Genomic DNA, 13903 nt, shown 5'->3' with positions numbered 1-13903 from the left:
GGCTTTATACAGGGTTTTCATAATTTGCCCACTTGAGGCCGCCTCAAATGAACTTTGACCTCCGCCAATAGCAACACTCATTACGGAACATCTACTTATTAAGTATCAAGTTCATACAAGCTGGACATGTTGGGATTGTCATGCTTACAATCCAAAATGTCACACCCACACACACATATCAGATACATATGCAAACAAACAGACCACTATATTCGGAAAGTATTAACAAATTAATTGGGCCCTTTTGTTTCCCTTGCGATTTGTCGGGGTCAGTTCATTCTCTTAATGATGCAATCATTAAGTAAGTAATAACTAATTTACAATTGAAAACCAAAAACTTGAAAACAAAGCATGACACGTATTGACAAACCATTTCAGTTCTGTTGGATTTATTTGGAAGAAGCCTATAAGAGGCTTATGCTGATTAGCTTAAGTCTTGAAATCTTACAACCAATTATGTAAATGAGAATGAAAGCTACCGGTATTTAGGTCAATAAGAGCTACAAAACAACTCCCCCCCTCCCCAACCAACAAAAAAAAGGTTGCGAAATAAAAGAAAAAGAAAACATTGCAAGAACAGCCTCAAGCAAATGAAAGTGAAAAATAAAAGAAAAAAAAAACCCTTATCTTTAGATAACAAGGAGAGTTGATCCAAGCAGAATCCCTCTTTGGAGGCAAAACGGACAAAAGATAAAAAGATATGACTCACACAGTAGTTCCCAACAGGGAGGATGGATCAGGCAGAAAGTATAAGCATGGTCTTTATGACTTGGTGAACTGGCCAAACTACAATATTATATCATATATTATGTCATAGAATGTACATTGTACCACATCCAAATTATATAATAGGATATCATATCACATATTGTATCATATCATATACCATATCACACATTATATCAAGTATCATAGAATGTCATGTACATTATACCATATTACACACTATATCCATTAAACCATATTCAAATTATATCAAGTATCATAGGATATCATGTACATTATACCATATTACACACTATATCCATTAAACCATATTCAAATTATATCAAGTATCATAGGATAACATGTACAATATACCATATTACTCATTATATCAAGTATCATAGGATATTATGTACATTATACCATATTACACAATATATCAAGTATATATCATAGGATATCATATGCATTACACCATATTACACATTATATCAAGTATCACAGGATATCATGTACATTATATCATATTACACATTACACTAAGTATCATAGGATATCATATACATTATACCATATCACATAATATCAAGTATCATAGGATATCATATACATTATACCATATTATGCATTATATCATGTATCATAGGGTATCATGTACATTATACCATATTACAATTATATCATGTATCATAGGATATCATATACATTATACCATATTACAATTATATCATGTATCATAGGATATCATATACATTATACCATATCACATTATATCATGTATCATAGGATATCATATACATTATACCATATTACACATGATATTATATCATATCATAGGATATCATATACATTATACCATATTACACATTAAATTATACCATATCATAGGATATCCATGTCATAGGATATCATACCCAGGCTTTATACTGTAAAACGTAAACTGTGTTTTTGTTTTCATTTCTACCTTGATTCTACAATATTTCTACTATCTTTTAACAGAACATGTATCCATTTTTTAATGTTGTGTATGTCCCTAAGCATGAGTGTTGAAGCTACATAAAAACATAAATGATCCAGCAATTAGACAAGTTAGTTTAAATATTGCCTTGAGCTAGAAAACATATATATCACAAGTCCACTTTGTGAACATAAGGTTGAAACAAAAAACAAAAGGGGGGGGGGGGGGTAAAATGACAGTAAACAGAAACAACTTGGCTTATAATATCAGCTGGCAGTTTCAATAAATGTGTGACTCTATATTTTGTATGGAAACAATACACCTCCATCTGATGGAATGTTGTAAACTATTTGATTAACTGAATAAATATTTTACATCTTGTTCTTAGCAAGATTAAGCAGTTATTAAACATTTCATTCAGCGAGAATACAAACAATTCTTCATGTTTATATTTTATTACAGTAAAATATGGAATAACTGGACCTCTCCTAACTTTGGAACCTGGATATGCAAGATTTCCAAGTTCCAGCCATTCTTCTACTTTTTAACGGTATAGTTCTGAAAATTTGTTGTTCCAATAGGTCAGATATCTAACGATGGTTTTACAAATTACAGCAAGAGTTGTCATCTCAACTTTAAAGCACATTATTGGCCTTTTTTTGGTTTTTCCAATACTGTAGCTCACTTCATATTAAACCTTCCATAAGCAGATCCATAAAGCAAGTAATGTTCAGTCATGATGTAATGTCTGTTAGGAATTTGATATTTTTTCTTTCAATTTTTTATATATGATACTATTTTGTGTTTCATTAGGCATAATCCAAGTGCCAGCTGGCTTTGCAAGGTTTACATAATTTTACCCACTAGTGGGCGAGCTGAAATGAACTCTGACCCCTCTACCAATAACAACACTCAATAAGGAACATATATATAAACAACTCATTCAAAGTTCTCTTTCAGAGATGGATGAAAGGTAAATCAGAGTACTGTAGATTAAACATAAATTATCAGTGGTGTCCATCTATGATGTCATCTTTCACTGAACTTGTTTGTATTCAAACCGTCAAAATATCAAGTTTGAAGAAATTGACTTAACTTAAAAACATAAACATGACTGAACAAATACCGATAAACTAGAAAACAGTACCAGAAATATCGTCTAGAGTACAGTAGGAACCTAACCAAAGGTCACCTTGCACAGAATTCTCTGACAATGGATTCACAACTGGAAGACCAACTGTAGATATTAAAAGCAATAGATTGACATTTTCTTCTTCTTCTTACATACTGTATATCAAGAGTTCCAATTTACACATTACGGTCCTTATAATAATAAGTACACTTTTGGTTGACTTGATAGTAAAAAAAAATGTCACGTTTACCAACATGTTTTTTTTAGAGACTTTCAGAAAATTGAGGAAACATTTTTTTACCAATAGCGTAAAAACAGACAATGTGGTATGAGATATTTAGAGACAGTAAACAGCAAATATTTGGAACAAAATTTCCAAGAATGTTTATATTAGTTAATGCAACAACAACAACAAAAATAACAACAAAAAGTGTAAACCTAGTGTATGGTAACAGTTTAAGTACATGAACATACAGCTTGACTGCACCGTAACGATATCAGACTAATCATCTTTAATTAATGGCTGAAACAATCAGAAGTTGCAAGTCACTTGCTTAGTACTTATCATCCTTACCATAACTATTACAAAAGATTAATCATCAATATTGAATAACTAAACAATCATCAGTTAGCATGCTAAATCATGACTATATAAAACAATAACTATCAATAATTGTTTCGTCAACTGTCTTGGAAATTATCTATACTTTCCAGATTATTAATCCAAACACTGATATTTATTGGAAAAATCATCAAATATGTATGAAATCAATCATAAATATTCATCAGATCACTCATTAATATTGATCACATCGGTAATTTGTCGTTATCAGATTACTTATAAATATTCATCAGATCAACCACTAGTATTTATCAGATCACTCTTTACATGTTATCAGTTCACTGACTTATATTTATCAGATCACTTCATAATATTTATCATTTTAGTGACTAATATTTATCAGATAACTTATAAATATTTTTTTCAGATCAATTATCAATATTAAATAGACCAATCATCAACATTATTAAAGATTAGATCAAGCATTAGTATTTATAAGATCACTGATTCATATTCATCAGATCACTTATAAATATTCATCAGATCAATCATTAATATTTTTCAGATCATTAATATTTATGAGATCACTCAATATTTATCTGTTCACTGACTAATTTTTATCAGATCACTTGTAAATATTTATCACAACAATCATCAATATTTAACAGACCAATCATCAACCTTAACAATGATCAGATCAAACATTTGTATTTATCAGATCACTGATTCATTTTCATCAGATCACTTATAAATATTCATCAGATCAATCATTAATATTTTTCAGATCATTAATATTTATGAGATCACTCAATATTTATCTGTTCACTGACTAATTTTTATCAGATCACTTGTAAATATTTATCACAACAATCATCAATATTTAACAGACCAATCATCCACCTTAACAATGATCAGATCAAACATTTGTATTTATCAGATCACTGATTCATTTTCATCAGATCACTTATAAATATTCATCAGATCAATCATTAATATTTTTCAGATCATTAATATTTATGAGATCACTCAATATTTATCTGTTCACTGACTAATATTTATCAGATAATTTATAAATATTTATCAGATCAGTTATCAATATTTAAATGACCAATCATCAACATTTATTCAGATCAATTGCTCATATTAATGAAAAAGAAATCAACACTGTGGAACCATTATCAATGTTTCTTAGAATATCATCAGTATCAAAATAAATTACAGAAATGAATTAACTGAATTAGCTGGCATCGCTGCTAGATGTAAAATTGACAGACGAGGAGGAACTCACGTTTACGATGAACTTCAAGACCAGTGACCGATGACTCCATGGTGCTTGTTGATCGTCTCATTGTTCACTGAACGGATTGCTGGATTATCGATCTAGCTATAAGGATAGTACTCTTCTTTTACAGTGTTTCACCCTTTGGTAACTTTTCTTTATAGAGTCCTGCCAGAGCTAAACTAGAATTGTAAATCATATCTCTCCTGGACATTCCGGTGAAGTTCAAATGCCAGTCTGTCGCGCTGACGCCAGGGATGGCCTTTGCAATGACCTCGCCAACTGTTACGGCTAAGCCCGACCATCGGAGTGAGTAATCGGAAGGCGTGAGGGTTTGAGCTTGAAGGACATATTCTGTAGGGATGGGTGTTGCTTGAGTAAAGACTTGTAATGAAATATGGTAGACAGGATCGGATAGTATTACGCAACCTACATCGAACCATCTGAAATGGGGAAGGAAAAAAAAATATTGAGAAATATGTCATTGGAAAGACAATCTATGCATATTCATGAGACATAACTGGTTACAAATGTAGTTTATCTGCATGCTTTTCATTTCAATGATGGTATTATCATATAAGTGTATTTGAAGGGAGTGATTTGGTGTTCAATCTTTGTGTAGCAGTTTGGATGGGTCTGAATTTTGTCTCTCATAAAATATTATGTACAAAAGGTGCTATACAGTGTTTGCACTTGTATTGCACTCAGATAAATTAACAACGAGCTGCTACGAAGAAATGAACGGGTATTAAAGTCACATCATTACGTTAACAATTCCTGAAATAATTCATCTTCCATCCATTCGATACAACTGCCTTATGATTAACATGGGGGAGGGGTTATAGTTAACCAAGGAACAAAAAAGAGCAAAGCAAACTGGAAATACATACATTTCATTGACAAAAAGGGACACTAGTTATGAAAAGGGACATTGGTTGTTCACAAGATGAATAAGGGGGAGAGAGGGGGTGGGGGGATGGAGGTGGACACATGACCACTGTGCCCATTGGGTCCAAATTAATTCTATCAAATTAGGGTCATTGCAAGTAACACCTTTCATGTCCACCCTTAAAGCAAACCTGGTCATGTGATTGATAAAAATCATAAAAGTGTATGAAGAATTGTGAAAAAAATGAAGTGCCTTACTTGTCTGGGAGCAAGTCTGTGATGAAACTCTCTATTGAGACTGTGACCTGTTTCTCATCGATTTTATCGCCTCTTCTAAGGTTCTCGATTCTTTCTTCGGCTCCTTTCAGTCCAGCTGCATAACCTGTGAAGGAAAGTCAAAGGTCAAATTGTTGCACAGGTAACAGCAACTATGAGGAAAGCAGGGAAGAAGGAAATGACTTTTGCAAACCCATGTCATCCTGAAACTAATATATTCATACCAATTAGCTGAAATGATTCAGTATTTTAGCTTGAATGGATGTAATTCACATACTCATACTCATACGTTAAGTAATAGCTGTTTGTCACATAACTGTTCCTTCATACAGACTCATCCTTCAGCTGAGATGCTGTTTTACTCTAAGCTGCTTGTCACATGACCCTCCTAGCTACCAGTCAAACTCACCCTCTGGCTGGGGAGCGATGTTGGACTGAGCTGCCTGTCCAGTGACTGTAGCGAGACCAAAGACCTTCTGGAAGGCATCCCGGACAGCGGATACTTTGCATTCCTTGTCTGAGGTGACGACCACACTGATGTCACCACCAGACCCTGTAGAGAGAGTAGAGAGAGAGTTGACATTTCAAACAACCTCACAATATTAACGAAGGCAACTGCACCAAAATATGGTCTAAGCAATGGTAGGTTACACACAGACTGGTCATCCAAAAGTCTGAATAAACTTTGTCCTCTTTATCTAAATTTCTAACCAAATTTTTACAAATCTTAAATACTAAAGATGACCTTAAAAGAAAAGAAGCCAAATTAAGCATGATACCGTTAAATACTAAATAACATTCAGGAAGGACATGACTAACTTTCCTCTGTTCCCTACTCCTTCTCCCCTTTCTCCCTCCCCCCCCCCCTTTCACTCTTCCTCTCACAGCTCTCTTCCCCTCCATTTTTCTTCACACCTTTCTGTCTTTGTCCCTCTCCAGTTTATTCCTTACCCTGTGCCTTTAATCCTCTCTTTGTCCCTCCACAGTTTATCTCCTTCCTCTCCTCTTCTCCTGTTGCTTTCTACTTATAATCCCCTTTCATCCATCTCATTGTGTTCACCGTGCTCTTTAACCTGTCTGTATTCTGTGCGTGTTTTTGTCCCCTCTGTTACTGTAACTTGTCATTTAGCCTCTGAAGAAGATCCTGCTAGGATCGAAACGTCAGGCCAACTTACTTTTACACAAATACTAAATAAGGCAGAGAAAATGGCAAATAGTTTCGGGTAAAGTTTCAACAACAAAAAAACTTACTGATAATGGGTGCCATGCCTGGATCCAAGGTGGTGATCATAGTATCCATTGAGCTCTAGAAAGAACAAAAAAGATTGGAGATAATGGAAACATTAATCCATCTAATAACTAAAAGTTATTCTATGCTTTTTTCCTAAAAATTGACAAAGCAAATCAATACATGCAAACTACAGTATGATAATTAATTAAAACTTTGTGACACACGCAAATGCAAACAAATGAATAACACACTCTTCTCAGTAACTTTATGATGTCATGATAACTAAACTTCAGAATCTGAACAATTGTTTTGTAAAATGTGGACCATAACTTATTTCCTAAAAATAGGATCACAAAGGCAGCTCCCTCCCACCTTCCTTTTAGCACAAAATCACTAAATTTAAGATGATTTCTAAAATCATAAAGGTTTATATTTAATTATTCTTAGACATCAAGAGTAATTTTTATTTAGCCAATAGATAAAACCTTCTTCAAAATTTGGAAAACAATTACTCTACCTTTGTTTTCTCCACCACTTTCCTCATCAGCCCCCCGCCCCAATCAAAGAACCCTCCCCCACTGGGGGGTCGTCCTGAGGCATATTCCATCTGGCCATAGTCTGAATTATCGGCAGTCTCGTGTGGAATCTCCATCGGTGTCGGAGATTGCTATGGGAGGATAGAAAAAGCCAAATTTAACAAAATGTGGAAGAGATGTTCCAAATGTATCTTTATATATAGGGAGATGCCATGTACTTCAGGTAGCTAAATATGCATAAAGTAATACATTTTTCACCATCTTCACTGAGATTGCATCTGGCCCATTTATCACGATTAATTGCTCCATTTAGTCACATTTTCATACACAAAGATTTTCATATATAATATAATTTGTTGCACTACAATATAGCATAAATGCCATTAAATATTCTGAGAAAAAATATGCACTTTTAAACTTTATCAAGACAAAGCAACAACTTTATACAAATTATATCACAAACATACACAAAATACACTAGTAACAATAACAGTACTATGCCATTAGTAACAATAACAGCACTATGTCAGTAGTAACAATACCAGTACTATGCCATTAGTAACATTAATAGTACTATGCCATTAGTAACAATAACATTACTATGCCATTAGTAACAATAACAGCATTATGCCATTAGTAGCAATAATAGTACTATGCCATTAGTAACAATAACAGTACTATGCCACTAGTAACAATAACATTACTATGCTATTAGTAACAATAACAGTACTATGCCATTAGTAACAATAACAGTACTATGCCACTAGTAACAATAACAGTACTATGCAATTCATTTTACATCCCTAATTCTTTCTCTCTCTCCACCTCTCTCTTTTCTCATATTTGAAACATCTTCCTTTGAAAGCAAACATGTTGGAATAGGCCACCTACACACAAACAGAAACATTATAAAATCATGGTTACCTACCTGTATGGGAGTACCACCTATTGTAAAAGTTGACTTTTGTGTACTGCCGGGACTTGTCGTAGCCGGGGTTGATGAGAGTGATGGAGATGAGGCCTGGGGGGCATCACCTGTACTAGTCAGAGGTGAAGCAGCCCCTGCTTCACCCCCGGAAGGACTTGATGGCGTTTCTTGAGATGAGGGCAGTACTGAATCAGCTGTTGGTTTACCTAAACAGCAGAGAGATGACAATTAAGGAAACGTCTCTCTTGACTTTAAGCATCAAATCTGTTGTTTACTACAAACTACTGCAGGATGGTATAGATCAGAAGCTAAGATCTAAAAGCTATGCCTACTCTAGACAGTGCTAGCAACAATTAACAAGATAACAATATATGGGAAATAACCAAATATTTGGTTATTTGACAGGAGAGGTAGGTGATGGAACATACTTTTTTTGAAGTAAATATTTGTTTCTCTTGTTCATGTACCGGAGGAGTGACAGAGGGTAGGAATGACGGATGGTAGGAGTGATTGATGGTAGGAGCGATAGTGGGTGGGAGCGACAGAGGGTGGGGGCGAGGGAGGGTAGGGGCGACGGTGGGTAGGGGCCATGGAGGTTAGGGGCGACACAGGGTAGGAGTGACAGAGGGTAGGGATGATGTAGGTAGGGGTGACGGAGGGAAGGGGACAAGGGATGATAGAGGATAGGGGTGATGCAGGGTAGGGGTGCAGAGGGAAGGTGTGAACGAGGGTGACTGAGGGTTGGGGTGACAGAGGGAAGTTGTGATGGAGGATAGGGGTGACGAAGGGTAGGAGCGTTCAACAGAACAAGCAACACTTGTGATGTGTGCTCTTGCATCTGCTAAAACTTGTTCAATTCAATTCATTTATTTATCATATCAGTGGTGCAGTACAAATAAACAGAGTAAGAAATAGAATATTACTAAGAGAATTTATTTGATATTAATAGGAAGACAAAACATGTATGAGCATACAGAAAGCATTACTTTGTCACTGAAATGAAAGGCAACCAGAGATGAAGCTTAAAAGAAGTTGATAACTAATTCTGCAGTCGAGTGACTGATGGACTGAAGTCTTTTGGAAAGCCACTTCCATTGCTCAACTTCATTTCAAATCCATTTCAAAATTGCCCATGGATTTGATATCATTTATTACCCCTAACCAAGTTTAAAATGTCTATCAGGCACAGCAGAGGATATTACAACCATGAATCATCAATATCCTACTGTACCTGTTTCAGAGTTAAGGGCAGGATCCGCAGAAGCTGGGTGATCTTCTGAAGTTACTTCTTCCATCATGATGCAAAACAATTAGCAAAGGAATTTAAGGAACTGTAGGGAATACAAAAAAACAGACTGAAATAATCAATACTACAGACTACTTTTTGTACAAATGATATCTAATGTACTCTGTTAATGTAATATAATCATAATAATATTGTGGATTAATAAAGCGCAGACATATCCACCGATAACCGTGCTCAAGGCGCATCACAATATTACCCTGGTCAACAATAACCTGTCAAACATAGAGACAATCCCACCACATAGCAGCAGCTGAACAGCGCCCATCTGACAGTTTATCTCACAGGTCCCCATTTATACACCTGGGTGAAGAGAGGCATTGGAGATAAAGTACCTTGCCAAGGACACAAGCAGTGGCGTCGCCAAGGGGGGCACGTGCCCCCCCTGGAAAACCTAGTGCCCCCCGAGTGCCCCCCATCTGAGATTTGGGTTGGTAAAAAAAATATATATATATTGTTATATTCAACTCCCATCATCTGAGTTGGTTTTTCATAAGGACAAAGAAGCACAGTAATTCGTATTTTCTTCAAATGAGCTGTGAAAAAATGAAAAAGTTTATCCTTGACCATCGGGTATTGAAGTCGTAACCCGCGCCATCACAACAGGTGTCGATATTTACATTGAATGTGTCAGTGCTCACGCCATACCAGAAGCTGTACACGTCCGCAAGAAGGGAGGGTACTGCAGTATGTTGCCTTGGTCTGAGGTTGACAGGTTAGGAGCTGACGAAATGTGAGAATGTGAGGGTCCGCAGGCACCATGCTTGCCTATATTTGTGGACCCATATATTAACCCTGTTGTGTAGGGGGTGCAGAGGTCATTTGAGGTCAGATGCTTGTAGGAACAAATGGCGAATGTTCACACCTGCATACTGAGCCATACTCGATGTGTGATCAAACTTTGGATTGCATGGTGAGATCCCTGATAGGAGCCAATAACGATGCTGGAACTTGTTACATCTTAATAGATAATGAGAGAAAACGAGAAGGACAAGAAAGGAGTCGGGGGTCATGCACACATTAATTCAACAAATGTAGGTTCTATTGATAGGGTTAGGCATAATATCGACAGCATGTGGTTCATATCCTCTGCAAAATTCTGCGCGTTGTTAAAATCATTACCTCAAAAATAGCAATTTCTGGAGATATCTTCAGATCGAATATAGCATCAAATGTGGCACCATTTTGCATCTAGCCCATCCTCCGTATGCGAAAATTTTCCAAAGGGGAGGGGGGCACCCCCTCCCCTTAGACCCTCTCCCAGGACGGCGATCTGTATATCCACCTAAGTGCCCCCCCATCAAATGCTGGTGCCCCCCCTGTGCCCCCCCAGACTGAAAAGTCTGGTGACGCCACTGGACACAAGGTATTGATCTGGCCAGGACTCGAACCTGCAAACCTTAGATCACAAGTCCACTGCCTTAACCACTTGACCATAATGCTCTCCCCAATGTAGTCCCAAACCAAATGGTACTTGGTAAGTGACATTCTATTTCTTTTGTCACTCGATCATCTCTGACAATGCAGCAATTTGTTGCAATGATAAGCATAATAACTGATGAAATATTTTTAAATATAAATAGAAGAAATTTTAGTCTTCAATGGGCGCTATTACATGGTGACCTTACAACACATAGATCCTGTGCTCTACCAACTAAATATATCCTTCAGAGCTTCCTTATAACACAAGTAATAGGCCATTGCTTATTGAATAAGTGACTTTGTACTCTACCCTGGCTGCTCATTCAAGTGCCGGGGCAGGTGATCCCCGTTTAGTCCCTGCGCCATCAATTTCATGAGAGTCATGACCATTTGGGTTTCTTCCAGTGGTTCTCATTAGTCTGTGTGGGGATGCCAGTCCATGGATTCACAAAGTTCAAGGAAAGGCTAATAATCTGGTGCATGAATCCCAGCTGCTGGCTAAGCCTATGCACACTACTGATCTGAATGGATTTCACTCCATTGTCTGAAATGATGCCATATGATCATTAAAAGTTTGGCTACCTCCCTGGTGTCCATAATCTCCATATACTCCATGGATGGTGAAGTATTGGTGTACACAATATACCAAACACTTGTCTCTGCCACCACTAGGGTATATATGTACTGTCTTTATTGTGGGAACTTGCTCACATGTATTTGGATCCCTGAGCATGGTTGGTGTCAACAACATACAACATACAAAAGCATGCATATTGACACCTCGCTATTTAATGGAACAAACTTTTCATACTATTTAATTGAACAGACTTTACAAAAATATTCAGGGTAGAATAAGACTTTGATCCCTGTTATAAGTATACAAAAATTTTATACCACGTAAGTGCCTTTGGATTATGCCATGAACGTATGTTACTTATAATAGTACATGCTGCAACTATTACATGTTAGGCTAAGACACAAACTCTAATTTGGTGAAATTGCATTCATTTGTAAATTGTAGCCTATTTGTACTTGTAGTTAGTTACATCTAGCTAGTTTCAACTAGCAGAGGTACGCAATAACTAAACTAAGAAATACAGACAGGCATTAACAAACACTGTCATTAACGTAGATTAACTTTTGAAATGATCATTTGGTGCATTGGTGATTATCTTGGTTGGTATTTCTAATTCTAGAGTTATTAATTACTAAAAAGTTAGTGTTAGCGGAACCCGTACTTGCGAAAAAGTACGACAGGTAGTCAGCGAACGTTGTGCTAAAAAATAAGAAATACAGCCAAAAGCTAGCTCAGAATGCAGCTTAACATTGCCATCTTCCCATTCAAATACATTTTTTCATAATGCAATTATTCTACCAGTTATGTCCTTCCACTAGCTGAAATATTATCTTAGTCTTACCAAAAATTACTCACCTTTCTGCCAAAGTAAATTCACCACTTGCTTATGTGGCTGCTGAGCGAATTTCATGTTATATGCCACGAAAATTTGAGGGCAAGTCAATAATACGTCATAGATCGTTTATAGATACACCAATCTACGGAAGCTTAAAAAGGCCATTAACATAAGAAAAATTTGCCCAAATAAGTCAGCATTTATCAGTAAATTGTTTAGATAACAAGATAATATCTTATCAAAAATCAGAAAAATGTTGGATTGCTCAGTTGCTTTAACTGAGCAGTGGAACATTTTTTGCAAAATGTTTAATTGACAACTTATCAGATCTCGTTCACTTCATTCCAACTGAGCAATTGAACAATTTTCTCCAAGATGTTCAATTGACCACTTATCAGATCTCGTCAATTCAACATTTTTTCTGAAAATGTTTCAATTGTTCACTTCATTCCAACTGAGCAATTTTTATTTTATCGTGTACCCTTGAAAAAATAATTGATTTCGTGTACTCTCTCAGTGCATACAATGACAGGGTCTGCATTTACTAAATTAAATCCATTTACTTGTTACACTTATTTCATCGGTTTTTATTGGCAATTGCCATTTCTTATGACTATCACCATCGAACTAAATATATTATTGCCAAATGAAGATGTTAGAGGCTCGGGTTTGTAAATGCAAGATGCAGGAGAATTGCCAGAGATATAAAAAACACTCACTGAATCAGTCAAGCAAAAACAATATTCAGTGATCCATGTGTCTTATAATATTCCTCAATTACATCGGTTCCTTCCATGTGGCAAATATTCCAAAGTGACTCATGTACAATTGAATTGCGGTGGACAAACCCAACATTAGACCAATGTCCCTCGATCTCTGAAGGTGTTTTCCCTGCACATCAGTGTTTTCCCTGATGGTATTTTTCTGAGTGTTTATATATAGATATATATATATAAATATCTATAAATAGGTATATATCTATCTATATAAATATAACTATATATAATTTTATAACTATATATATATAGAACTATATATATAAATATAACTATATATGTGTATATATAACTATATATTTATTACGACCTTCCTTACCGCACCTCTGGACATACAATCAGCGTCCATAGCCTAGTGGTTAGGGTGTTCGCATATGAAACGGGAGGCTCAGGTTTGAATATATATATATATAAATATATATATAATAAGGTGTTGACAGAGAAAAGGCAATAAATATTCATATATCAGACAAAAATGATTGCAACACACTTTTA

At 35.8% G+C, this 13903-nt stretch overlaps 1 protein-coding gene across 2 annotated transcripts; it reads right to left on the bottom strand.

Annotated features, from left to right (window-relative positions):
• Positions 1 to 372: 372 nt before the first annotated feature.
• Positions 373 to 12760, bottom strand: LOC139978428 (protein PRRC1-like). Of its 2 annotated transcripts, none has more exons than XM_071988646.1 (8): positions 12653 to 12760; positions 9727 to 9826; positions 8496 to 8701; positions 7549 to 7698; positions 7052 to 7106; positions 6210 to 6353; positions 5783 to 5906; positions 373 to 5079 (listed from the first exon to the last, which is right to left on the bottom strand). In XM_071988646.1, exons 2-8 carry the CDS (start codon positions 9791 to 9793, stop codon positions 4764 to 4766), a joined length of 1062 nt encoding a protein of 353 aa, XP_071844747.1. In that variant the 5' UTR covers positions 9794 to 9826; positions 12653 to 12760; the 3' UTR covers positions 373 to 4763. The 2 variants fall into 2 exon arrangements, with proteins under 2 accessions (XP_071844747.1, XP_071844748.1); XM_071988647.1 differs by lacking the exon at positions 12653 to 12760 and adding an exon at positions 11531 to 11764.
• Between the last annotated feature and the right edge of the window lie 1143 nt (positions 12761 to 13903).

Source organism: Apostichopus japonicus, chromosome 13 (assembly GCF_037975245.1).
Source record: "Apostichopus japonicus isolate 1M-3 chromosome 13, ASM3797524v1, whole genome shotgun sequence".
In the NCBI taxonomy this organism is placed as follows: Eukaryota; Metazoa; Echinodermata; class Holothuroidea; order Aspidochirotida; family Stichopodidae; genus Apostichopus; species Apostichopus japonicus.
Note: the sequence above shows the minus strand (reverse complement) of the source record. Positions and strands in the feature narration are given on the sequence as shown.

What these genes read in the sequence shown, in the direction of transcription:
- LOC139978428 (XM_071988646.1), bottom strand. Translation starts at nt 9,793, where the DNA reads ATGATGGAAGAAGTAACTTCAGAAGATCACCCAGCTTCTGCGGATCCT. An exon ending in AAGTGGTGGAGAAAACAAAG is followed by an intron (nt 7,107 to 7,548) that starts GTAGAGTAATTG and finishes TGTTCTTTCTAG; the next exon opens with AGCTCAATGGATACTATGAT. An exon ending in AGGCATGGCACCCATTATCA is followed by an intron (nt 6,354 to 7,051) that starts GTAAGTTTTTTT and finishes CTCTCTCTACAG; the next exon opens with GGTCTGGTGGTGACATCAGT.